The 24,827-nt window shown below is 45.2% G+C and overlaps 1 protein-coding gene across 1 annotated transcript; it reads left to right on the forward strand.

Moving 5' to 3' along the window:
• The first annotated feature begins 34 nt into the window (after positions 1–34).
• UBR7 (ubiquitin protein ligase E3 component n-recognin 7) lies at positions 35–18,701 on the forward strand. The gene is made up of 11 exons (XM_078447888.2): positions 35–289; positions 2,125–2,258; positions 2,786–2,846; positions 4,538–4,633; positions 6,967–7,020; positions 7,497–7,602; positions 10,126–10,334; positions 10,501–10,650; positions 11,228–11,390; positions 12,416–12,477; positions 17,876–18,701. Exons 1-11 carry the CDS (start codon positions 140–142, stop codon positions 17,966–17,968), a joined length of 1,278 nt encoding a protein of 425 aa, XP_078304014.1. The 5' UTR covers positions 35–139; the 3' UTR covers positions 17,969–18,701.
• Positions 18,702–24,827: the final 6,126 nt, after the last annotated feature.

Below are 24,827 nucleotides of genomic sequence, written 5' to 3' on the forward strand. Positions count from 1 at the left end.
AGTTGCCCCTCCCCCTTCCTTCGCTTCCCTTCCTTGAGATTGGTTCTTAGCGCTGGGCCCCTCCTCCTCCGGCCACGCCTCTCGCAGCCTCTTTTCCCGCCTCCGCCGGGCCGAGCGGCGGACCCGCTGACAGTTGAGGATGGCTGGGGCGGAGGGGTCGGCTGGGCGGCAGTCGGAGCTGGAGCCCGTGGTATCGTTGGTCGACGTACTAGAGGAGGACGAGGAGCTGGAGAATGAAGCGTGCGCCGTATTGGGCGGCAGCGACTCCGAAAAGTGCTCCTACTCGCAGGTGGGCGCGCGGCCCTGGCCTCGCCTTCCCCGGGCTCCCGCTGAACCTCCTGTTCCCGACCAGACTTGCCCCATTCCCGCGTGTCGCGGCCCGCCTCCCCTGGGGTGGTCCCAGGCCACCGTTCGTCGTAGACTTCCCCATCCCAGGCCCAGCTGCCCTTAAACCTCAGTCTCCTGTTTCCCTTTCTCAGCTTGTTTCCAGCAGGGCTCCCCTCCTCCCTCGGTCTTCCTCCGTCTAGTCCCTCAGGATTCTCCAGGCTTTGGCCCTGGGACCCCTGCTCTTTCCTTCCTCTCTTTCTCTTCTCCGTGCCTTGGCTGCTTTTCAGAAACTATCCCCTTGACCGCTCAAATCCCGACATCTTTGTCCTTACTTTTCCCATCCTAAGAGTGTTTATTTGGAACCGAATGGGAGAGTCGAAGCAGAGTTAAAGGAGAGAGCTCTGGATTTGAAAATCTCCCCGAGCTGGGCCCCTTGACAGCTAATCCTCTGCAATTTAGTTTGACAAGTACAAGCTGGTAGGCTTTTTGTTGTTGTTGTTGTTGTTTTTGCGAGGCGAAGCAAGTATGGTGTCTATCTGCAGTCCGCCCCCCATGGAAATAGACCGGAACCACGACAGCAGGTGGCACTGGTAAAGGAGGGAGGAGGGGAGAGGATTTGCTTGAAGGGTATATTTGGCATTTGGAAGACGTTATGAATCAGGATTTGAGGGGGTGTGTTGTAGTGTTTGGTGACTCATCCTATGTTTCTAGGTACAAAAATGGAGAAAGGTGGGTAGAAGAAAACTTTACACGGGATGAGAATTGGTAGGAAGAAGGAGGTTGCCTAGCCCCAGGGCTGGGGGTGGGTGGGATGGCAATATTGGGGGATGAGGTGAGAGACTTGGGGTCATTATGTGGTGTGGACTGAGCTCATAATACCAGTTGTCATCTTGACCAGTTGAGTTTAACCCTGCCCAGTGGTTAGATTGTTGAAAAAACCTGGGATCCACAGACAGACCCAGATGTTGGCTGGTATTTTAAAACCTTTGGTCACCACTAAAACAACTTTTTTTTCTGCTTTCCTTAAAATGTATGTAAGCTATTTTTGAAATGTGGTTAGCTTTATAAATTGGACTTCGTAAATTTTTTCTTTTTACTTTAGTAAAATATATGGAAAATGCACAAATCATTTGTATGATTTGTGGAAAAAAGTGAACATATGCATGTGTGTAGCCCCCAGATCATTACTGGCATCCCAGAAGCTTCGCTGCCTCCCTCCTTCCTGGAGGAGGGTAACCATTGTCAAGATTTCCAGAAGCTTTGCTGATCTTTTCCTTCAACTTTTAATTGTGAAAAAATTTAAATCTACAGATAAGTTGAAAGAATACTTTTATGAACACCTGTGTACCTCTTCCACATATTCACTTTTTGCCATATTTGCTTTTATCTCTCTTCTCTATGTAACTCCGACCCCCCCATCTCCCCTACCCCCCACCCCCCCAGACCCCCTCCCCGAACCATTTGAAAATAAGTTGCAGACATCATGACACTCTAAATACTTCAGCACGCATCTCCTAAACTCAAAAGGATTCTTGCATAAAATGCATTGATCTTAATCGTAAGTGTGATATTGCTAACATAAGCCTGTACACATTCTCTTACATTTTCATGTGTTAAGATGTTGGTGCAGGCCAGCTGATTCTTCTTTTCAGCTGCCTGAGAATTTTAAACTATCGTTGTAAGAAAACATCGTGTGAAATGAGCACTACCATAGTGCATATATAATGACATAAAACATGTGACAGTGTTTTGGCACTCTCTTGTGTGATTATTCTCCTTCCATTTTGTGGCTTTTAGGGCTCAGTAAAGAGACAAGCACTCTATGCGTGTAGTACTTGCACCCCAGAGGGAGAAGAACCAGCAGGAATTTGCCTCGCTTGCAGTTACGAATGTCATGGGAGTCATAAACTATTTGAGCTATACACAAAAAGGTGAAAACAGAGATTGGTGCTGGATGCTTTTTAAATGTTTAGATTCGTTTCCACCTGTGCTTTTCTCTTGTTTTTCCATTTAAAGTAGTTGTGTACTGGTAAAATTTAATATAATTGTTTTATATAATTAGAATAGTTTTTCTGGAGGGCCTTTTAATATAATTATTACACCTGAAACTAGTTTTACCATATATGTTAACTAGAATTTAAATAAAAACTTAAAAAAAAAATCAAATATAATTATTGCACAAACTCAAACTAGTCATCCTTCTTTGTCATTATTTTACTTGTGCATATATGTATGTGTGATATAAATATTTATTTCTGTGCATGTTAATTTCCCACACTGTTAAATCTTTTATTCTGTGCTTGGAGAAATTTCAAATTGGACATATGAACAGCAATCAAGGTCACTTTTTAGACCCTAGAAATGAGTTGAAAGGGCAGGGGCTGTGCAATACATTTAAAGAGTAATTCATTAGATTTAAAAGAAAAACTAAACTTTGGCTCTCCCTCCTTTTTTTCAGAAACTTTCGTTGTGATTGCGGAAACAGCAAGTTTAAAAATTTGGAATGCAAATTATTTCCTGTAAGTGAGCAGTGTAAAAATACATTGAAAGTAGCTGAGATGGATATTTGCCAGAGGGGATAAAAACCATGCATTTTCCAAAAAGGAAGTTTTTATGCTTATTATTTCAAGTAGGCAAATTGGTATTAGACTGTATTCCATTTTTTATTTTATTGGAAAACTAACCTGTTCAGAGTCTGCATTACGGACTGTAATATGAAAGATTTTGGTGGGAATGTTCTTTAATGTAACTGAGGTTTAATTATGTTGGTTGTGTTCATCCTTTAAGGCTTTTAAAGTAAAGGGTATAAAAAAAGTTTTTAAGGTTTATTTTATTTTTGAGAGAGAGAGATAGAGAGAGAGACAGAATCCGAAGCAGGCTCCAGGCTCTGAGCTGTCAGCACAGAGCCCAACACGGGGCTTGAACTCATGAGCTGTGAGATCATGACCTGAGCCGAAGTTAGACGCTTAACTGACTGAGCCACCCAGGCACCCCAACAAAGGGTATAACTGTAAAAACTGAATTAATAAAACTTGGTAATAATGAGTGTGAGCTAGGTGCACAGGGATTTTTCACTGCTTTAACTATACTTACGCAATAACATTTACTGAAGTAACAGAAACTAGAATGTCAGGGATTTTACATTGTTCAGTCATAATTGCTAAAACTCTCATGCTTTTTCCCTCCTTTGAAGGTTATTTTTAGACAATTTCCTTGCTTACTCTTTACTGTCTAATAACCTGGGAACTTTGGCTATCACAGCTTGGCATGAAGAAGTACTTTGGGGTTCCTGGGTGGCTCAGTCGGTTGAGTGTCTAACTTTTAAAAATTTTTTTTTTTTTTTTTTTAACGTTTATTTATTTTTGAGACAGGGAGAGACAGAGCATGAACAGGGGAGGGTCAGAGAGAGGGAGACACAGAATATGAAGCAGGCTCCAGGCTCTGAGCTGTCAGCACAGAGCCCGACGCGGGGCTAGAACTCACGGACCGCAAGATCATGACCTGAGCCGAAGTCGGCCGCCTAACCGACTGAGCCACCCAGGCGCCCCTTGAGTGTCTAACTTTTAATTTCAGCTTGGGTTGTGATCCCAGGGACGTGGGATCGAGCCCCAAGTTGGGCTCCACACAGAATGTGGAGCCCTGCTTAAGATTCTCTCTCTTTCCCTCTGCCCCTTTCCCCCACTCGCAAGTTCTCTCTAAAAAATAAATACATAAAAAAAATAAAAAAGTACTTTGAAATTCTGGGTCATAGAGGTTGGTGATATAATTTTATCAGCATTTTGTTAATGGATGTATTTGGTTCCCCCAATTACTACAAAGAAGGTACAAAAAATCAAATTTGCTCTCTGTATCCTGGAAAAAATATCCTTTTGATAGGAGTGAATTCTTTTTCTTTGTACTTTGAAAGTTAAAAACCAGCTTCTGGGGAGGAAGATATTTAATGCAGAAATTTATTGAATGTATTAATGTCATACAACATGAAATACATGATATTTTATTATTATGTCATGGTATTTTTTATATTTTACTACAATATATTGATGCTGTGTTATAAATATATGTAATATATGTTTTTATAGTATATTGGTGTTATAAAAATAATGTATACCATATGTGATATTTATATGCGACGTATAATTTATACTTTCATGATGCCTGAAATTATAGTTAAAATTAGACCATATTACATATTGAAATGAATATCTTTCAGGACAAAGCAAAGATAAATTCTGGCAATAAATACAATGACAACTTTTTTGGATTGTACTGCATTTGCAAGAGACCTTATCCTGATCCTGAAGATGAGGTAAGGCAATTGGAGGTTAATTGGAGGTTAATACCTCTAGCCTTCACTCCTTAGCCTGTTGTCCAATCTGGGCCTTTATAGCTGTTCAGAAGGGATTTGGGGATTGCGAGAGGATTCTAGGTTTATCCTTTCTTAGGAGTCTGTGCTGGAGCTGTAACTGGTACAGATCTTGAGTGTTCTTCTCATTCTATATTACAAGAATGAAATATTGGGCAGGACGTTCTCAAGGCCAGTGCTTTCGTCCTTCCTCTCTCTCTCGTTGCCTGCCTGCTCCACCGCCAAGCACTCTCCAAACAATGACTTTCAACTTCTTGCCTCCATGGAAGAAAAGAAATGGGGTGTACAGACTGGATCCTCAATTCGAAGTATACACAAAATTAAAAAAAAAAAAGAAGTATACACAGAATTTAAAAAGAATTTTTCTTCCTCACTCCGTCGTACTTCCCAGATATAACCACTGTTAACACTTTTTGGTGTGTATGTTTTTAGACCTGTTTCGGTCCCCACATAAGTGATGTGTGTTTCAATTTGTAGTTTCCTTTTGACAAAAGTGAAAATTCCGTGTGTTCACTTTTGCAACTTGGTTTTCTCACTTCTCAGTATATCATAGACTTGTTTCCATGCTAAAGAGCACAAATCTACCTTGTTCTGATCACAGCCAAGTACTCATAATTTGACATGCTAAGAGTTAGTTACCTAAATGTTCTGTAGCAGACTGGTCCGATCTTTTTTTTCAGTATTCTAAAGAAAGCTACAGTGGACATCCTTATACCGTAATTTGATTCAGTAATATTCCTGCAAGTATTTATGGATACTTAGAGGTAGAACTGATGAGACACAGGATATTTATATTTAAGATTGTGTTGGGACACCTGGGTGGCTCAGTCGGTTGACCATCCGACTCTGGCTCAGGTCGTGATCTCATAGTTCATGAGTCTGAGCCCCACCTTGGGCTCTGTGCTGACAGCTCAGAGCCTGGAGCCTGTTTCAGATTCTGTGTCTCGCCCCTCTCTCTGTCCCTCCCCCACTCATACTTTGTCTCTCTTTCTCAAACATAAATAAACATTAAAAAGAAAATGCTTAAAAAAAATAAAAAATAAAATTGTGATCACCTCTGTCAAAAGGGTTCCGTCGCCAACAGTAGGTGATAGTGGTTTTTTTCCCCAATACTCTGTCAGCCCTACATACTACCAGTCTTTTTAAGTTTTGCCATCTTGATAAATGAAGAGGTGTATCTTTTTTCTTTTCCCTGATCATGAATGAGAGTATGCATCTTTCATGAGTTTATTGAACATTTGTAATAACCTATCTGAATTGTCCTTTCCTATCCGTGGCCCATATTTTGACTGGGTTGGATTTTGTTGTGTATTTACTGATTTGAAGGAGTGCTTTATGTTTAGAAAAATTAGCCTTCTGCCTTCTTCCTTGCTTGCTAGTTGTCTTGGAACTGTAATTATTGAACCAAATTATATAGAGGAACAAGTTGAAGATATCTTTGAGTTAACAAAGATAAAACCTTAAAACTTGATATTTTAAGGTATGGGGTAAAGTGTTATAACACTGTTAAATCAAAAGACAAAAAATAAGATGCCAAATAAATTGATCAAGGTAGAAGAAAGAATAAAACTGCTTTATATATATATATGTATATTTCATATATGTGTGTGTATATCTGTATTGACATATATATAGGCATATATGCTTTTTTCCCCCTTTGAGAAGTTATAATAGGGAAAGGACGGAACAACATTGGGATATTAATCAGTAGATATGAAAGTCTGGGAATGAAAGGAAAATCATTCCAAAAACAGTCTGTGCCCTATGGTATATCATTTTTCTAGGGCCAGAATCTAATTTCTTAACTAACTCAAATTAGGGAAGTTGTTGCTGTCCATATTAGCAAGAGACTGTTTATAATATTTACTTTTCAGTTTAAGTAAAGTGAAGGGCTTGAAGAATGTGGGGTTGCCACATTCTACATTGGTCAATCCACCTCACCTCCCTGGGTCTTGGTTTTCACGTAAAATGAGATGTTACTTATAAAGTCTTGCGAGAGTCAGATGCCAAGTAACCAAAGTGGACCAGCTTTGATGGTTGTTTCCAAAGTGCTCATCTCAGTGTAACCTTTCGGCAACATCAGTTCGTGTTGAGTGAACTTCTTTGGCCCTGTGACCCGCTATTTCTCCCTGGCCCCTTGACTGTTGGCATGTGCATAGCCGTCTCACAGAATCGGTATAGAGAATTTAATATATAGTTCTTCCGTTCGCTGGATTTACTTCCGTGTCCCAGAATTCATTGTAATCATTAACACACAAACTGCTTTTTGATGTTAGATTCCGGATGAGATGATCCAGTGTGTAGTCTGTGAAGACTGGTTCCATGGAAGGGTAAGGAAAGCTTTTTACATTGTTGTTTTTTTTAATTTTTAAAAATGCTTGGTTTTTTGAGAGAGAAAGCATGCACGCACATACACATGCATGGAGGGAGGAAGGGCAGAGACAGAGGGAGAGAGAGAGAATCCCAAGCAGGCTGCATGCTCAGCACTGAGTCCGACTCAGGGCTCAATCTCATGACCGAAAGATCATGACCTATAAGATCGTGATCTATATCGAGTTGGACATTTAACTGAGTGAGCTACCCAGGCGCCCCAGCTTTTACCTTTTAAAAGGTATTATCTGTACAGAAAGAAAAAAGATCTCTTCTTGCTTCTTTTTGAATTGTGTTATATTTTACATTATAATTACTCTTCTAAAAAGAAATTGTAAAGATACGATCAGTGTTCTGTTGCAATATTTGTTTATTAAATAGCATTTTGGACAACTTGGAGACTACAGGGAAAATAGTGGCTTTTCTGTATTCACAGCATCTTGGTGCCATCCCCCCCGAGAGCGGGGATTTCCAGGAGATGGTGTGCCCGGCTTGTATGAAGCGCTGCCCCTTCTTGTGGGCTTATGCTGCACAATTGGCAGGTGGGTATCTTGCGGAGTTGGTGTGCCACAGTCTCGTACTTGTGAAATTTCTCTGTTCAGTCCAGAATTTTTAGCAACTGTTTTTGACTGGACTGCAAGGTGTAGAAAAAGTGTAAGATAACGTTCCTTCTCCACAAGGTGCTTATAGAATGGTTGGGAGACTACCAAGAACAAATCTATGCTTAAATAACATGAGGCAGAGGCTGGATGAGACCAGAGTTAGGGAAAATGGAGGCAGTTTTTGAATGGGACTTTGAAAGATAAATAAAACCAGAATAAGTTGTTCTTTTTTTAATGTTTGTTTATTTTTGAGAGAGAGAGACAGAGCACAAGCAGGGGAGGGTCAGAAAGAGAGAGGGAGACACAGAATATGAAACAGGGTCCAGGCTCTGAGCTGTCAGCACAGAGCCTGATGCGGGGCTCGAACTTAGGAACAGCAACATCATGATCTGAGGCGAGGTCAGATACTTAACCGACTGAGCTATCCAGGCTCCCCCAGAATAAATTGTTCTTTTTTTAAAAAAAAAAATTTTTTTTTAATGTTTATTTATTTTTGAAGGAGAGAGAGAGTGTGGGGGGGGGGGGGCGGTTGCAGAGAGGGAGGGAGACACGGAATCTGAAGCAGGCTCCAGGCTCTGAGCTGTCAGCACAGAGCCCAATGCGGGGCTTGAACTCACAAACCATGAGATCGTGACCTGAGCCGAAGTCGGTCGCTCAACCAACTGAGCCACCCAGGCGCCCCATAAATTGTTCTTAAGTATAAGATATGCTATTGGTTGGGAGATGTGGGGTATAGTTTGTTACCTAGTACTTTTATTGTACCCAAAGAAATTGGCCCAAAACAACTGATCAGCAATGGTCTTGAGGCATTATTTAATTTTACTGTTGATGCAAATGTGTTACTTAATTTATTTTTAGAGTGGCAGTTACTCATAGTATCTGCTGCTCTGACCTCATAATTTCTTGCCCCTCTCACCTTCAGGGAACATTTTACCACACAAACTGCAAACAGCACAGCCGTACCTAAAATCTCACCCTACACTTTTGATTTGTCTCAAAGTTCTTTTTTTTTTTTTTTTAAGCATTTAAGTTTCGGTTTTTTGTCTGTTTTTCAAGAGAGAGCATGCGAGTGGGGGAGGGGCAGACAGAGAGGGGAGAGAACCCCAAGCAGGCTCCATGTTGTCCTCGCAGAGCCTGACGCAGGGCTCCATCTCACAGAACGTGAGATCATGACCTGAGCCAAGATCAAGAGTCGGACACTTAATCAACTGAGCCACTTAACCCCCGTCTCAAAGTTCTTAAACTTGGTGCGTCCTCCTTGTGTTCCTACCCTTTTCAGTTACATCTCCCACTTTCCACTGGACCTGTATCTATATCTCATTTGTTGGGTTTTCTTAATCAGTCTTCCCCCTGTCCCTTCATTTCCTTGTCTGTCAACAGATGGCCTCATTTCCCATTAAATCGAAGTGCCATCATTCAACATGAACTTCCCCATCATTGCTCTTTTCTTTTTGACAGTATTTCTGGGTCTATATCCATCCTTTTTTTATTCCTTCCTCTCATCGAGAAAAGCTGGTTGTTTTTTCAAAACTACCCTTCCACCTGTGTTTATAGTTAAACTTCTTCCTGCTTCTTGCTTCTTGAGGTATCCTACCTCTTTTTACTGTCTGCAGTATTTTTCTTTTTCCTTTACGTAGAAAATGCTTAAGTAGTGATTGGCATTTTTATTTTTTATGTTTTTAATATGTATTTATTTTTAAGAGACAGACAGTGCAAGTGGGGGAGGGGCAGAGAGGGAGGGAGACACAGAATCCGAAGCAGGCTCCAGGCTCCCAGCTGTCACCCCGATGTGGGGCTTGAACCCACAAACCATGAGATCGTGACCTGAGCCGAGGTCAGAGGCTTAACTGACTGAGCCACCCAGGCGCCCCTGTTTTTTTTTAATTTTCAATTTTTATTTATTTGTTTTTAAAGATTTATTTAAGTAATCTCTACACTGAATGTGGGGCTTGAACTCATGACCCTGAGATCAAGAGTCACTTGCTCTTCCAACTGAGCCAATCAGGTGCCCTGTGACTGACATTTTTTTTTTTTTTTTTTTTTAATTTTTTTTTTTTACGTTTATTTATTTTTGAGACAGAGACAGAGCATGAACGGGGGAGGGGCAGAGAGAGAGGGAGACAGAATCGGAAGCAGGCTCCAGGCTCCAAGCCATCAGCCCAGAGCCCGACGCGGGGCTCGAACTCACGGAGCGCGAGGTCGTGACCTGAGCTGAAGTCGGACGCTCAACCGACTGAGCCACCCAGGCGCCCCGTGACTGACATTTTTAAATGAACTGTTCAATTATTTGAACTCTGGATTAGGCAGGCATAACCAAAGGAAGAGTCGATAATTCCTTTCTCATTATTCCAGAGATTAAGGTTGACTTGCTCTTTTTCCAGATTCTGAAATCTTTTTTAATCAGACTAAGTGATTTCACTGTCTATGGATATGTGTGTGTGTTTGCTTTCATTGAACCCACAGTAACCAAAGTATCTGTGGAGGATGATGGGTTGGTGCTGAATGTTGATGGAATAGGTGATCAGGAAGTCATCAAACCTGAAAATGGAGATCATCAAGATAGTACCCTCAAAGAGGATGTTCCAGAACACGGAAAGGATGCTGTCACGGAAGTTAAAGCAGAGCAGACTAACGAACCATGTACCAGCTCTAGTTCTGAGTCTGATCCCCAGGTAACATATGGTATAAGCCATCAAAGAACTAAAGCTTAAGCAAAATTACTTCTGTAAGCTCTGTAGCTTTGGACCTCAACTGTACCCTTTGCCCAAAGAAATTCCTTTATACAGTCTAAACTGTCAGAGTGTAAAAAACATACTTCAAAACTTAATTTTATTTCAGACCGCACTTAAGAATCAACATCTCAACACAGAATCACAGTCTGGCTGCAGACTTCAGGATCTTAATGCTAAGCAGTTGATAAAGAAAGACACTGCCACCTATTGGCCCCTGAACTGGCGTAGCAAGTTATGTACCTGCAAAGACTGTATGGTGAGTGACTGATCAAGGTCAATGTCACTGTGTTTTACGGACTGATGCCTAGAATAAGACTTTCTGAAAAATATATTTAGGAAATTGATGTTAGCTCTGTAGAGAACTTTAAAATGTTTCATATTAAGCAAATTTATGAAATGCTCTTTGCAGTCTGAATGCTTGTGGGAGAAATTAAGAATCATGCAGTACTTTTTATTATCTTCATTTTAGTGGAAAACATAAATTTTTATCTTTTTCATATCATAGAATTTGCTTGGGAATAAAAATTACTTGAAAGTTCCAGTAAATCAGTAGTTTTCATTTTTTAATTAAAAAAAATTTTTTTAAAGGTTTTTAAATAAAGATCTTTTAGACCATACAACACCTATTGGGAAGTTGGGAGATTACTAAAAGAGATTTGGGCAAAAAGAATAAATCATTCAAACAATTCTGTACTAAAAGGCTCAGGTTTTTCTGGCAATTAATGTAAAAAAAAAAATTAAATAAATTTTTAGTGATTCTCAGCTCTTGAGAATTGACTTTCTGAGAATGATATACATATGTTCTAATGGGAAACTGGTTTTATTTTTTGAAGAAAATGTATGGCGAGCTAGATGTCCTGTTCCTGACAGATGAATATGACACAGTTCTGGCTTATGAAAACAAGGGCAAGGTTGACCAGGCAGCTGACAGGAGAGACCCTTTAATGGACACCCTTAACAGCATGGACAGAGTCCAGCAAGTGGAACTTATTTGTGGTAAATGCTGCTTGAACAAAAAGTCGTGAAGTTCATAAAGTTTCTTTCACTGTTAAAATATGTGTAAGGAGGGCTACTAACACCTACAGTTTTAATTTAATACAAAAAAAGCTTAAAATTGGAATTATAGAATAGGCTTCAATTATGCTTATTATGCTTGCTGAATTGTAGCGTTGCTGGGTATTTAGCTGTGATTACCACTGAATCAGAGTTAGGTGCTAGAATAATTACGTGCTTGAGAAACCTTAACATGCTGTTTTGATTCAGGGTAGGTGTATGAATATGGAATAATAGAAAATCAATTTCTTTGTCCATCGATTTAAATAGTTTTCATGGAGCATCACGTGTCCTCTTTTTGAGCAAAGCATGTTATCTTTTGGATGGTTCTTGAGGTTGCTTTAGTGGTTCACAGGAAACCACCAGAGGAGAAAATATCCCTGAGCCCTTAATTGCAGGCTTTTACATTTTTCCCCCCAGCATGCCCAACTGATTTTAGTAATTTCCACCCTGACTACTCAGATGCCACCACCTCTGTGGCATTGATCGTTTCTGTCTTTTATTTTTAACTATCTGATTAATTTCTTTTGCCTTTATTAGACTAAAAGCTTTTTGAGGATGGAGGCTGCATTTGAAGGATTTTTGTAGCCCTCAGGGTACCTCATACGTAATAGGAACTGTTAAGTGAGTGAATCGGTTTTGAAGCTTATAAAGTTTGAGGAGTCCAAGATTATTTCCATTACTAGAATTCCAGAGAGATAGGAAACCTTTTAAAAAAATTCTTAGCTAATATTTTTGGAATGGCAAGTTTTTTGAGTTCTGTTTGTTCATTTGTTTTAAGAAGTAGGGTCCTCAATATCAAAATGAAAGAACTTGTGAGAAATTGGAAGCAAGTTTCCATGCATGTTTCCCTTAGAGAAAATTTAAAGTATTAACCTACTCAACTATCAGTGGAAAAGATGTACTTTGTTTCTAAAGGCAAATGACTTGCCTAAAGTCTATGTACCTTTTTTGTTGTTTTGATTTAGAATACAATGACTTGAAGACTGAACTTAAAGACTATCTCAAGAGATTTGCTGATGAAGGCACGGTATGTATGTTGCATTACAGAATTTTAATCATAGCTCTGTATGTTTTGAATAAACTGTTCATTTTCTTGGATGAAAAAATGACCATATGTCTTAACCTGGATCCTTAAGAGGTGACTGCGGGCCGAGCAGAGGGGAATCAGGAGCAGGTGGTGAAACAAGGACCTGGCCTCACTGGAAGTCCTTCCAGCCCTGGGCTCGAGAGGGTCAGAGGTGGAGCAGCCACACAGGGTCTGCAGAGTGTGCTTGTGGCTGAGGGGAAGGCCAGGACGTTGGCAGAGGTCCTTGGAGGAGGAAGAACAAATGATCAGGCAGGGAAAAATTAATTCCAGGCCCCTTATTTTGGACTTTGGATTCTATAGTTTAGAATAAAAGAACTTCAGAATTTGAGACCAAAACATTTTTCTGGCTAGTAAGAGAGTCTGTCTACTTTTAAGGGTGACACTGACTCTAAAATGTATAATATTTAAAATAGTCTTGGGGTGCCTGTGTGGCTCAGTCAGTTAAGCATCTGACTTCGGCTCAGGTCATGGTCCCGCGGTTCATGGGTTTGAGCCCCGTGTCAGTCTCTGTGCCGACAGCTCAGAGCCTGGAGCCTGTTTCGGATTCTGTGTCTCCCTCTCTCTCTGCCCCTCCCCAGCTCACACTCTCTCTTTCTCTCAAAAAAAAGAGTAAACATTAAGAAAAAATGTTTTAAATAGTCTTCCAGATGAATTTATAAATACTTGCTCTTTACGATTCACATATTTGTGACAGAATTTTTTCATGAAATACTTTTCTGCCTTCCAAAGGCAGATATAAAGCAAAATTTAACTTTTCTTGGTCTAAGGCTGTCCTTATGGACAGTTGATGCTTTGTTCTGCTATGTCCAGACACAGAAATCAAGTTAGATGTGGGTGTGGTGGGTACCAAGGAAGTATGCTGAGACTTTCTTTTTCTTTTTCTTTTTCTTTTTTTCTTTTTTTCTTTTTCCTTCCTTCCTTCCTTCCTTCCTTCCATCCTTCCTCCCTCCCTCCCTCCCTTCCTTCCTTCCTTCCTTCCTTCCTTCCTTCCTTCCTTCCTTCCTTTCTATGTTTATGTATTTATTTTGAGAGAGGGAGAGAGAGAAAATCCCAAGCAGATGCCACGCTGTCAGCACAGAGCCCGACGCAGGGCTCGATATCATAACCGTGAGATCACGACCTGAACCAAAACCAAGAGTTAACCGACTAGACACCCAGGTGCCCCAAGACTTGTTTTCTTGGAAGGAGTCTCTGCCATGTTGCTTAAGGCCACTTTCTCTTTGCTCGTGAATGTGGGAAGAACTTGAAACTGCCTGGGTGGACAGGGTCACAGTGCTGCCTTTTTGCAAAATGAGTTGTAAAGTCAGACGTTGAGTTTTCTCTTTAGTAGATTTCTCTCATTTTTTAGAGGATGTTCTTCACCGTCACTGTGAACATCCTCCTGCCTCTCAGCAGTTCTTAAACTACAGTTATTTCTGTCCCTCTGGTTACTGCAGACTTCTGTTTCTTCTTGCTAGAACTAAGAATGTTCGTTCATAGGTGTAACTGTTTTTAACCTTGGCACTGTTTTTTTGTGTTTTTTTTTAATGTTTATTCATTTTTGAGAGAGAGCACGAGTGGGAGGGAGAGTGGGAGGGGCGGAGAGAGGGGGACAGAGAATCCCAAGCCGGCTCTGAGCTAACAGCAGAGAGCCTGATAATGGGGTTCAAACTCATGAACCATGAGATCGTGACCTGAGCTAAAGTTGGACTCTCAACTGACTAAACCACCCAGGCACCCCTTGGCACTATTGTTTTTGTTTTTTAATGTTTATTTATTTTAGAAAGAGAGAGAGTGTGAGCAGGGGAGGCGCAGAGAGAAGGAGACACAGAATCTGAACCAGACTCCAGGCTCCCAGCTGGTCAGCACAGAGCCCGACGTGGGGCTCGACCCCATGATCTGTGAGATCATGCATGACCTGAGCCGAAGTCGGATGTTTAACCGACTGAGCCACCAGGTGCCCCTTGGCACTTTTGTTTTTAATTAAAGTATAGTGTTACATTAGTTTCTGGTGTACATTAACCTCTGCATTATTGATGGACATTTGAAGTCTTTCAAATGTGTCAAAGCATGTGTGTTCCTGACTCTAGGACCTCTGCTCTTGTGCTGTTTGTGGTCACAAGGCTCTTTATTGATTTGATTACACATAGTTAAAATCATGTAAAAGATATATTTCCAATCACATTTGAAACAAGCTATTTTTTTAAAAAGTTTATTCATTTATTCTGAGGGAGAGAGTGTGCAAGCAGGGAAGAGGCAGAGAGAGAGGGAGAGAGAGAATCCCAAGCAGGCTTCCTTTTCCCAGTGCAGAGCCCAACACAGGGCTCAATCCCGAACTGTGAGATCCTGATCTGAGCTGAAATCAAGAGTCTAACACTTAACTGAGCCTCCCAGGTGCCCCTGAAACTAGCAATTTTCTTCAGTCTTAACCTGGATCTTCTGTCAGAGATCAGGGATCTCTGTCATCACTAGGGCCGCTTTTTATCTGATATGATGAGTTAAAAAGACAGAAAAATATATTTGTTTATTGTTCCATGACATTACTAATTAGATCCTTATAAAAACAAATAAGAACCTTAAGTTGGAATAAGGTTAATCTACTTTGGTTGTATTTGTCCACATAAGATTATAAGTTCTAGATGTTCTTAGATAATGGACTGCCTTTTATGTTTGTGTCTGACTATAAAAAAAGAACACTTAGGGGCGCCTAGGTGGCTCAGTCAGTTGAGTGTCCCACTTCAGCTCAGGTTCTGCAGTTCATGAGTTCGAGCCCCACATCGGGCTCACTACTGTCGGCCTAGGGCCCGCTTTGGATCTTCTGTCCCCTTCTTTCTTCCCCGCTCCCCCACTCATGCTCTCTCTCAAAAATAAATATTAAAAATGAATAAAATTAAAAAACCACTTAGAAACTACAAATCTTCTGAAAGAAACCAATAAAATGATTTATTACTGAACCCCAGTATTTATTCCTTAACATTCTACTCTGCATGTTGGCTGTGACCGTTTGAGGGTCTAGAAGCTAAAAATTGCACGCTCTGATTTGCGTGTTTTTAGGTCCCCTCTCCCAACATCCTTGCAGGAAAAATTCTTTTTTTGCCTTTCAGTGTTTAGTGTTGGTGATCCGAAGTAGGGACAGATCCTTCGAATTGGAATTTCCAAGTGTCCTATATATTAGCATTTCATAAGTGTGAGTTTCCACGCCATTTAGCAAATACATTAGAGCTTTGTGGTATCGCGAGTATCTTCAGTGTCTAGATCTTGACTTTGTTAGGGGTTCTGAGTCCTCACTTGTTGACCAGCTGTCTCAGCCTTGGTGCTTGTGAAATTGATGTATCAGTCTGTGCCGTTCTTCCATTTAGAGGATTAACGAGGGTCTTCCCCCAAGGAAGTTACTCGAGTTGACATTGCTGTTTGTGTAAGTTAGCGGCACTTACTCTTGGGGAGCGAGAGGGAGTGTTTCGCTTTATAGCCAAGTATTTACCATCTCCTTTCCTTTTCTCTCTCTCACTCTTGCTCACCTGCATTGACTGGGCTTCTTTCTCTTTCCCTCCCTCTCCCTGCCCCTCCTGCATTCTTTCAGAACAATAAGAATGTGTTACCTTTGTAATTAAAAAGTGAATGAACACCTGTTTCCTGTGATAGACTGGAGGCAGCTATTGGGTCAGATCAGCTGGCGGAGCACTCCTGAGTGAGCCGGGGCTCCTGTCAGCTTTTCCCAATTTACTCTCTCGTCCATATTGTCCCTTTGTCTTATTTTCTTATTTCTAGTGTTTTATTTTGCTAATATCTTGAACACCTTTGTATGATGCTCTAATCTTTTTCCAGTGAAACAGAAGACAAATTTCTCATTGCATAAAGTGGATATTCCATTTACTAAGAGTAGTTGCTACTTTATTTTTTGCCAGTTATTCTTTTTTTTTTTAACGTTTATTTATTTTTGAGACAGAGAGAGACAGAGCATGAACGGGGGAGGGTCAGAGAGAGAGGGAGGCACAGAATCTGAAACAGGCTCCAGGCTCTGAGCAGTCAGCACAGAGCCCGACACGGGGCTCGAACCCACGGACCGCGAGATCGTGACCTGAGCCGAAGTCGGCCGCCCGACCGACTGAGCCACCCAGGCGCCCAACCAGTTATTCTTTTTATGTGGCAAACACCTCTAATTTTGGCCTCCTGAAGAGGAAAAGTGTTTTGGCTCCTTTTTTTCATTAAAGAAGAAAACACAAATCTCAAAGCAAAACAGACTTTGTTTCCTGTGGGTACTCACATGGAGCTGAAGGATGTTCCCAAGAGACAGCTGTGGTCCTGGGCGAGGGCAGTGGGCTTGGGAGACCTTCAGGCACTTAGTTAACTTACTACGTGGGGCGCCTGGGTGGCTCAGTCGGTTATGCTTCCAGCTGCGGCTCAGGTCATGATCTCACAGCTCATGAGTTCGAGCCCCATGTCGGGCTCCGTGCTGACAGCTCAGAGCCTGAAGCCTGCTTCGGATTCTGTGTCTCCCTCTCTCTCTCTCTGTCCCTACCCTACTCATGATCTGTCTCTCTCAAAAATAAATAAAACTTTAAAAAAAATTTAGGGGCGCCTGGGTGGCTCGCTTGGTTAAGCGTCTGACTTCGGCTCAGGTCATGATCTCACAGTTTGTGAGTGTGAGCCCCACATCAGGCTCTGTGCTGACAGCTCAGAGCCTGCTTCAGATTCTGTGTCTCCCTCTCTCTGCTCCTCCCCTGCTCACACTTCGTCTCCCTCTCTTTCAAAAATAAATAAACATTAAAAAAAAAATTTAAAAAGAACTTATTATGTGCCAGGCAGTGTTTCACAGGCATTAAATCCAATCTGATCTCCCATCCTGTTAGATAGGTGCTGCTTTTATCTCATTTCGTGTGAGGAAAGCGAGGTGAGTGAAGGAATCCACTCTCGGCACTGTTCTGCCCTCCTGGCTGTATGGCTCTGGCCCAGCCCGTGTCTGTGCGCCTGGATGAATGAGCCCTCTATAGGATGGAGATATATGATTAGTTACACATTCAGGTCATTCTTTTTTAAAGTCTACTTATTTATTTGGAGAGAGAACATAAGCAGGAGAGAGACAAGGAGGAAGGGGGAGAGAGAGGGAGGGAGGGAGGGAGAATCCCAAGCAGGCTCCATGCTGTCAGCGCAGAGCCTGATGCAGGTCTTGAACTCACAAAACGGTGAGATCATGTTGAGCCGAAATCAACAGTGAGATGCGCAACCAACTGAGCCACCCAGGCGCCCCTAAGATAATTATTACCAGCAGTGTTGTTCAACCTGTTTGTGATCAGCATGCCTGGTTATTGCCGCTCTGTAACGCATTTCCCTTTCCTGGTCTTTGCTGTTTCCTCCACAGGTGGTTAAGAGAGAGGACATCCAGCAGTTCTTTGAAGAATTTCAGTCAAAAAAGAGGAGGAGAGTGGACGGGATGCAGTACTACTGCAGCTAGATTGGACGATGGCACCTGCTCAGCCAGGCCACCGCCAAGGCCACTTACTGTGCCCGGAATAAAAGAGGCGTTTCTCGCATCTGGTCCTGTTCCGGCCTCTCCTTGGAGAGGCCTCCCCTCCGGTCTTTGAGCTTCCTTTCCTCCTTAACCACGGTCGCCACAGTGTGTATGCCGATTTCACAACCAGCGCCCTCTGACTCCGCTAAATGCAGCTCATTCCACAGACTGCCGGCCCGCCGCCCGACTACCAGATAACCCCCAGGTTATTCGCTTAGAAGTTTTAAGAAGTTCGATTTGGTTTTGAGACAGTAAACTAGTTTTTTTTTTTTTTTTCCTAATGATTTGTTCTTTAACTCCTGAACGTGTCTACTCTGCCACAGAGCTGTTGTCTCCCGGGACCCTCGCGGTGGGGGGGGCACGGCGGGAGCGTCCTTCCTGTCTGCCACAACCCCTCTAGGTCCCTCACCCCTCCGATCGTGGTGCCTTGGGTCAGTGCTTCCTCAGGCCCGGTCTGCCTCTTCTCCCACATCCCTGCTTTCGCAAGCGTGGTCACGGCTTAGAGGGTGTCTCAAAACTCTCCTCCTCTGGGCCCGACCTCCAGCGGAGTCAGGGCTGATGGTTTTCTGGGCTGGACGTCTGTCACGGGCGGGGAGATTGGCCGATGGCAGGACCGAGGAAGCCAACCTCTGTTAGGATTTTTACTAATAAAGTGAAAACTTCATTCACAATTCCACTGGCACTAGATATTCGAATTTCAGTACTGTAGTGCTCACAGGGCTTCCTGGAGAAAATTCGCCAGTGTACTAGTCCCTCTGCTGCTGCCTAGAAAATAGACCGGGTACTACCCTGTGAAATCTTAGTGGTTTACAAAGTCCTCTGGATTTCTTTATCTTATCAGGGATATTCATAAGCATATATTAAAAACAGACCTATTTTGATATTGTTCTGTTACGAAAATGTTATGAGAACCCCAATAAATTATTAATTTCCCCCTTAAATCTGTGCTGAAAGAAAAAAAATACTGGTTTAGCTTACTTCTAGCGAGCAGGGCAGGGAGTGCCCTGTTTTGGAAGAGGCAGAGGGTATGTGAGAGACTCCAAACAAGGCCCCAGGCTGCAGGAATGATAAGCTTTATGTAAATAAATGTTAATGTCCATGCCTGGTTCTCTGATGACCATGAGACCCGCTTTTGAAGAACCTTGTGGAATGTTGTATTTTAAGGGGAAGTCCTTTCAGTTGGTATGAAGTCTCTTTACAGCCCTCAGTCTATGGGGAAAACACCTTTGATAAATGCAGAGTCCTCAGTTGCTGTCCCTCTGGAGCAACACGGTCTCTCCGGACAGTAGAGGACCTGCTTCAAGGTATGTGACCCTAAGCGTCGGAGCCTTTGGGGCCACGAGTGTACGTTGATTTTCCTTCGTGTGTCCAGCAGTCGCATGTACCCGTCCTGGGGTGAGATGAACCCAGCCTACAGGACATCAGGGCCTCAAAGAAATGGTCCAACCGTGGTTTTCTGCATCAAGCCTCCTAAGTACAGATCCCCACGGAGAGTGATGTGTGGAGCTAGAAGGCCTTCCGGCCACAGGAGGTGCCCGTGTGCCCTGAGCCGGCCTTGCAGAAGGGCCGGGTTGAAAAGCTCGGGGCATCTTTGAGGCTGGTTACGATCCCCAGCCCGGGAACCCTTTTCCAAGTCTGAGGATTTCTGAGCGCCCTCTGCAAGGTTGCGCTAGTGTGCTTGTTGTGGTCCGAAAGTTTCTATCTTCTCAAACGTTTGCTTTAACTGCCAGGGAGTTTCTTGCTCCGATGACAGGTCAGGACCAGGTCTCGGAGGTGACGCGTTACTGCGCAGCACGATAATACGCGTCACCCGGGGCTGAGGGGCTCGTTTAGAAAGGTACTGCTCCTCCTTTTACATTAACCAGAAAACCTCTTTTTTTTTTAATCTGTGTTCACAACTAGTTTTCTTATTGACCGTAATGGACTGTCTCTTCTTGTAGAGACTGATTTTGGCCAACATGTGGCAGTTGATATCAATGCATGTTTTATGCCGAACGAGAATACGATATTAGTTGCTTTTAAGGAATTCTGGCATCGTACGTGCATTTTTGTAGACTTGTTACTGGACTTACAGTTACATACTTCGATCAGGTTTCTGTAAAATTTAAATAAAATCAGTTCCAACAAAATGTGGCTTTTCAGATCGTTTCTAGTCATATTTAAATGTGCGTAGCCTCCCTCTGCAGGTAATAAGATACATGAATATGATGTGAGTATTACAGCAGCTATTCCTGCCCTGGCGTCCTGCTCCAGCAGAGGGACCGGTTCATTTCTCCCCTGCTGTTCTAGAAGATGTGGCCTGATCTGAGGTTTGCCAGCGGGGCTCCTGCACTGCCCTGGCTTTATAACCCCTCCTCGAGGGAGGTCCCAGGACTCCCGCTGGGGCCCCAGGGAACAGGAGAACCGAGCAAGGCGCTTGGGTTGCGACCAATGGCAACATGTTCAGGTACTGCTGTGTGTGGAAAGAGAGGCCAGGCGCCCACAGTCTGGGGAAAAGATGAGGTCCACCGTCACGGTAGCTCTTATTTCAAAAGTAAACGTGAAAACAGACCAAAAAGCCAATGTAGAGGCCCATCTTTGGCCTCATCCCAGATCTTGCTTCTGTGGAAATTATTCAGACTGTGGTCATCACCCGCGGTGAGTTAAGCTCGCGAATGAAGGGCTGTGTGTGGCCCCAGAACCGCCCACCTATCTGACAGCTGGGGATTAGATTCCCCTCGGTGCCAGGAAAGCCGCAGTTCTCCCAGCTCCCCTAAAGGGCTCTGGCGAAGCAGAAGGAAATTGAGAGCAGTCCAAGTACTGCAGGACCTTGGCGGTGACCTAGTTCAGCTCCCCAGGGGAGACGAGTGTGGTCTGGGGAACATGGGACGTTCAGGAAACCAACCCAGTTCCCGGCAGCCGGTGACACTGTCGCCCAGTCAGGTCACCTTGAAGTGGCTGCTGGATACGAGCCTTGGTCTGAGGAGGCACCTGGCATTTGGCACTGGGCCAAAGCCAAACGTGCCTCACTTGCCCCCCTGAACCACTGGGCGTTAGATAGTCTTCTGCTTACGGTCACTGGACCCCTCGGTTAGAAGGGACCTGAGAAGTCACCCAGCCTCACTTGTCAGGACAGGAGGTCCTCCCTCACGGATGAGCCTCGCTGGCAACCTATGCTGGTCTCGGCCGCTCGGCTCCCTTGTCTCCATGCTGTTGGTGACAGTGCCCCAGTTTTCAGTTTGCTCTCTGCTCCCCCGCCCCTGCTATGTGGTTGAGGTTCATTGATCACACCTCTCCCAGCTGCCGGCATCAATCTTCTAAGCACTGGAGGGGTCAGCCTTTGGAGGGAGTCGACACCATGGAAGGCAAAGAGGAGAGAGAGGTTCGGTGATTCGGGCATCGAGCCCCTGGATCAAGCCTTACCTGAAGCTTGTGCGACTAGTAGACTTCTCTGTAGCAGAGAACTTTACTGTGGTTCACCTGCAGTGACAGAGTGCTCGCTGTCTCGCATGGTACTCATCCCCTGTTCTCTTAGTCCTTGGTGTATTTTCCCAAGCAAAAAGGCTAGTTGTGGCTTCTGGACTTGTCCACCGACCTCCCATCCAAATCTTTGGTCTTCTCCCAGCGATGCCTCTGGCTGGAGCGGGAGGGTGGTTCATGATGCTCTCGGGCACCTGCCTTAGCAGTTCTGCCCTGACTGCCCACCTGGAGACTCCCACCTGGGCTTCTCCTCAGCCATTTCTCCTCCTGTGGGGCCCGTGGCTCGTGCTCCCCTTTCTTCCCACCCGCATGCCAGTCTCCTGGCTTCTCTCTCTTGCCTCCGCCTCAGGCCTGAAGGCTCCTCAGTGCAGCTCTACTATAGTTGGATCAAAAAGTTTTATCACTGAATTAGGGCTCTCTGGAGAAACAGAACCAATAGGATATAGAAACATATCCTGTTGGGTGTGTGTGTGTGTGTGTGTGTGTGTGTGTACACACACACACACTTACATATATACGATATATATTATCTGTATATATCATGAGGAATTGGCTCACACAATTATGGAGGCCAAGAAGTCCTGCGATCTGCTGTCAGCTGCAGACTCGGGAAAGCTGGTGGTGAGGTTCCAGTCCAAGACTGAAAACCCAAGACCCAAGGGGAGCTGACGAGGTAACCAGCAGCTGAGCGCTGACGGACTCTCCCAGTTCAGAAGATCAATGTTCCGACTCAGGCCGAGAGGACATTTTTCTTTCCTCCGCCTTTTTCTTCTATTCAGATCCTCAACAGATCGGAGGGTACCCACACCCCGCGCCCCTGCCGGGGAGAGCGGCCTGCTGTACTCGGCCCCTGCCTTCTAATGCTAACCTCATCTGGAAACACCCTCACAGACGGACACCCAGACATCATGTTAGCCAGACATCTGGGTTCCCCATGGCCGAGTCAGGTGGACACATAAAATTAACCATCACAACAACCAACCCATCCGTTGTGTCTCATCCCCCCCACAAGCACGTTTGTGGAGTGAGCTCGGCCCCTCTGCGCGCGGCAGTTTTTGTCGTATTTGCCATTTGAACCTTCGCGGTCCACGGCCTGACCGGACCTAGAGGATCACGTTTACGCAACCTTGTCACTCTGTATCCTGCGTGGGTTCACGGCGACAGTGCCCCGTGTCTCCCCGGTGGGGCAGGGGAAGGGACTCCTGGAAGACGAGGCTGAAGCGAGGGTCAGTGCGCTGGGAGCGCGAGTCCACAAGGTGGCGCCATGATTAAGTGGGAGGCCACTGCAGACGCCTGGGTGGCTCAGTCGGTTGAGCGTCCGACTTCGGCTCGGGTCATGATCTCACAGTTTGTGGTTCGAGCCCCGCGTCGGGCTCTGTGCTGACAGCTCGGAACCTGGACCCTGCTTCGGATTCCGTGTCTCCCTCTCTCTCTGCCCCTACCCCGCTCATGCGCTATCTCTCTCTGTCTCAAAAATAAACATTAAAAAAGTGGGAGGCCTCTGGAGCTTACGGTGTGGGAGTCTCAGGGATGTAGGATTCCAGGGTGTCCAAGGAAGACTGCAGTGTCCACTAGTGACTTGGGGTCTGTGGACACGGGGTCTCCACCTCACCCTGTGGCTGGGGCCCCCGAGTGGACAAGAGCGAGGGAGAGACCACGGGTTCTGTGGTGGCACCGGGTAGGTTTGGGAGGAACGGGGAGGTGCTGGGGGGTGGGCATCGGAGAGGAGGTGTCATCAACGGGCCTGATGCTCAGGGGTCAAGGCAGGGGTGGAGCCGTGAGTCATCAGCAGGCTGAGTGATGGAAGCTGTGGGAATGAATGAGCTCGTCACAGGGAGGAATGTGAAGAGTGAGGAGGTAGGATGCCCGGCAACAAGGTTGAAAAGATGAGCCAAGAAACAGGAAGCCAAGAGGCAGCCAGAGCGGCGGGACGGGACCCAGGAGCCACGGCACAGAAGTTAGGGGTGTCGTGGGGTCACTGTTGCCAAGTCCCATAAGACGAAAAGCGTCTGTTGAGATCTAGACAAGCTCTAAGCCAACTGAGCCAAGAGACAAAGGTAAGATAGGTGGGTTTCTCCCCTACCCCGCTTCATTCCTCATAAAGCTGATTTGGGTAACATGACTTTCTCTATGGGGTCATGGGCTCCTGACCCTGAACTCTGGGATTGGGCAGACAATGGCAGGCACCAGCTGTGGGACAGACAAGCAGGGTCTCTACGGCCAGGCTGGCTTCCCCGTTGACCGAGGACGTTGGGGAGTTTCTGCCGTCTGTGGGTAGCTGGTTCCCAAGACAGAGGAAGGAGAGAAGAGGCCGGCCCGAGGCAGAGCCTTGCCAGCCTGTTCCCTAACGTCAGCTCGCAACAGTCAAGAGCACTCCCGAGTGCCCTCCACGTGGGGGCACGAGGTGGGCAGTGCCCGCCCTAATTTGTCACGTGAAGGTGGTTGGGGACCAGGCCAGGTGTGATGGCTGGGAGGGAGGGGAGCAAACAGCTGGAAGCACAGGGAGGAGGGCAGGACAGAGAGGGAGGACGTGGGCCTGGGAGGTGCGGCTGAAAGGTCAGAGACACTAGGGCAGCTAAGTGCTGTGTGAGGAGGCAACACCCAGAGCAGGGGCTGCGGGTGAGACAGCTTCACTGACCAAGTGAGGACCTTAGGAGACAGGACAGGGTGGGCTCCAGAGCCAAGGGGGCAGGGGGCCAGGCCGCCTCCCCGCACCAGGGGTGGGCGATGTAGGTGGGGTGTTGGTTTGAGGCCACTGCCGAGTGAGTGTCCATCTGAAGGCATCTGGCCCACAAGGCCAAGGAGCAAGCGGCAAGCGGGATCCCGGTGGCCCTTTGGGAAGGTGGGGAGAGCAGGTGTGGGCTGGGGACCATGTGACTGTCTTCAATAGTCCTCCAAAGCTTGGGTCCAGGTGCGGGATATGGACACGTCCGTTGTTTATGTGTTGAGTTTGGCCAGGAGGACGGCTGAGAAAGTGCACAAGGGAAAGGGGCAGACACCTGGAGTGGGGAGTCGGGAGGTCAGAGGCCAGAGTTCTAGAAAAGGCACAAGAGGAGTATCAGGAGGACCTGGACAGGGAAGATGGGGGCCGGAGAGCAGGAAGCGAGGGGAGCCCTTCTGGGGACAAGGGGAAGGTGTGTCACAGAGTGGGCAGCAGAAATGGAAGAGCAGGTGGCTGGAGATGGTGAAGACGTGGATGGAGAGGACAACAGCCAGGCTGACTCAGGGTGTGAAAGGAGAGCCAGTGTGGGGGCGAGGTGAAGGGAAGCGGGGCAGGCAGATGGTAGGAGCTTCGAGGTGCTACTGAGGGAGGCAGCCGTGCACCGACGTCGTCCTGACCCTC

This window comes from Panthera onca, chromosome B3 (assembly GCF_046562875.1).
Source record: "Panthera onca isolate mPanOnc1 chromosome B3, mPanOnc1 haplotype 2, whole genome shotgun sequence".
NCBI lineage: Eukaryota > Metazoa > Chordata > Mammalia > Carnivora > Felidae > Panthera > Panthera onca.

Bases quoted from the DNA above. Each gene is read 5' to 3' on its own strand.
- UBR7 (XM_078447888.2), top strand. From the start codon at position 140: ATGGCTGGGGCGGAGGGGTCGGCTGGGCGGCAGTCGGAGCTGGAGCCC. The intron at 2,847-4,537 runs GTAAGTGAGCAG...AATATCTTTCAG, and splicing joins TGGAATGCAAATTATTTCCT to GACAAAGCAAAGATAAATTC. The intron at 10,651-11,227 runs GTGAGTGACTGA...TATTTTTTGAAG, and splicing joins GTACCTGCAAAGACTGTATG to AAAATGTATGGCGAGCTAGA.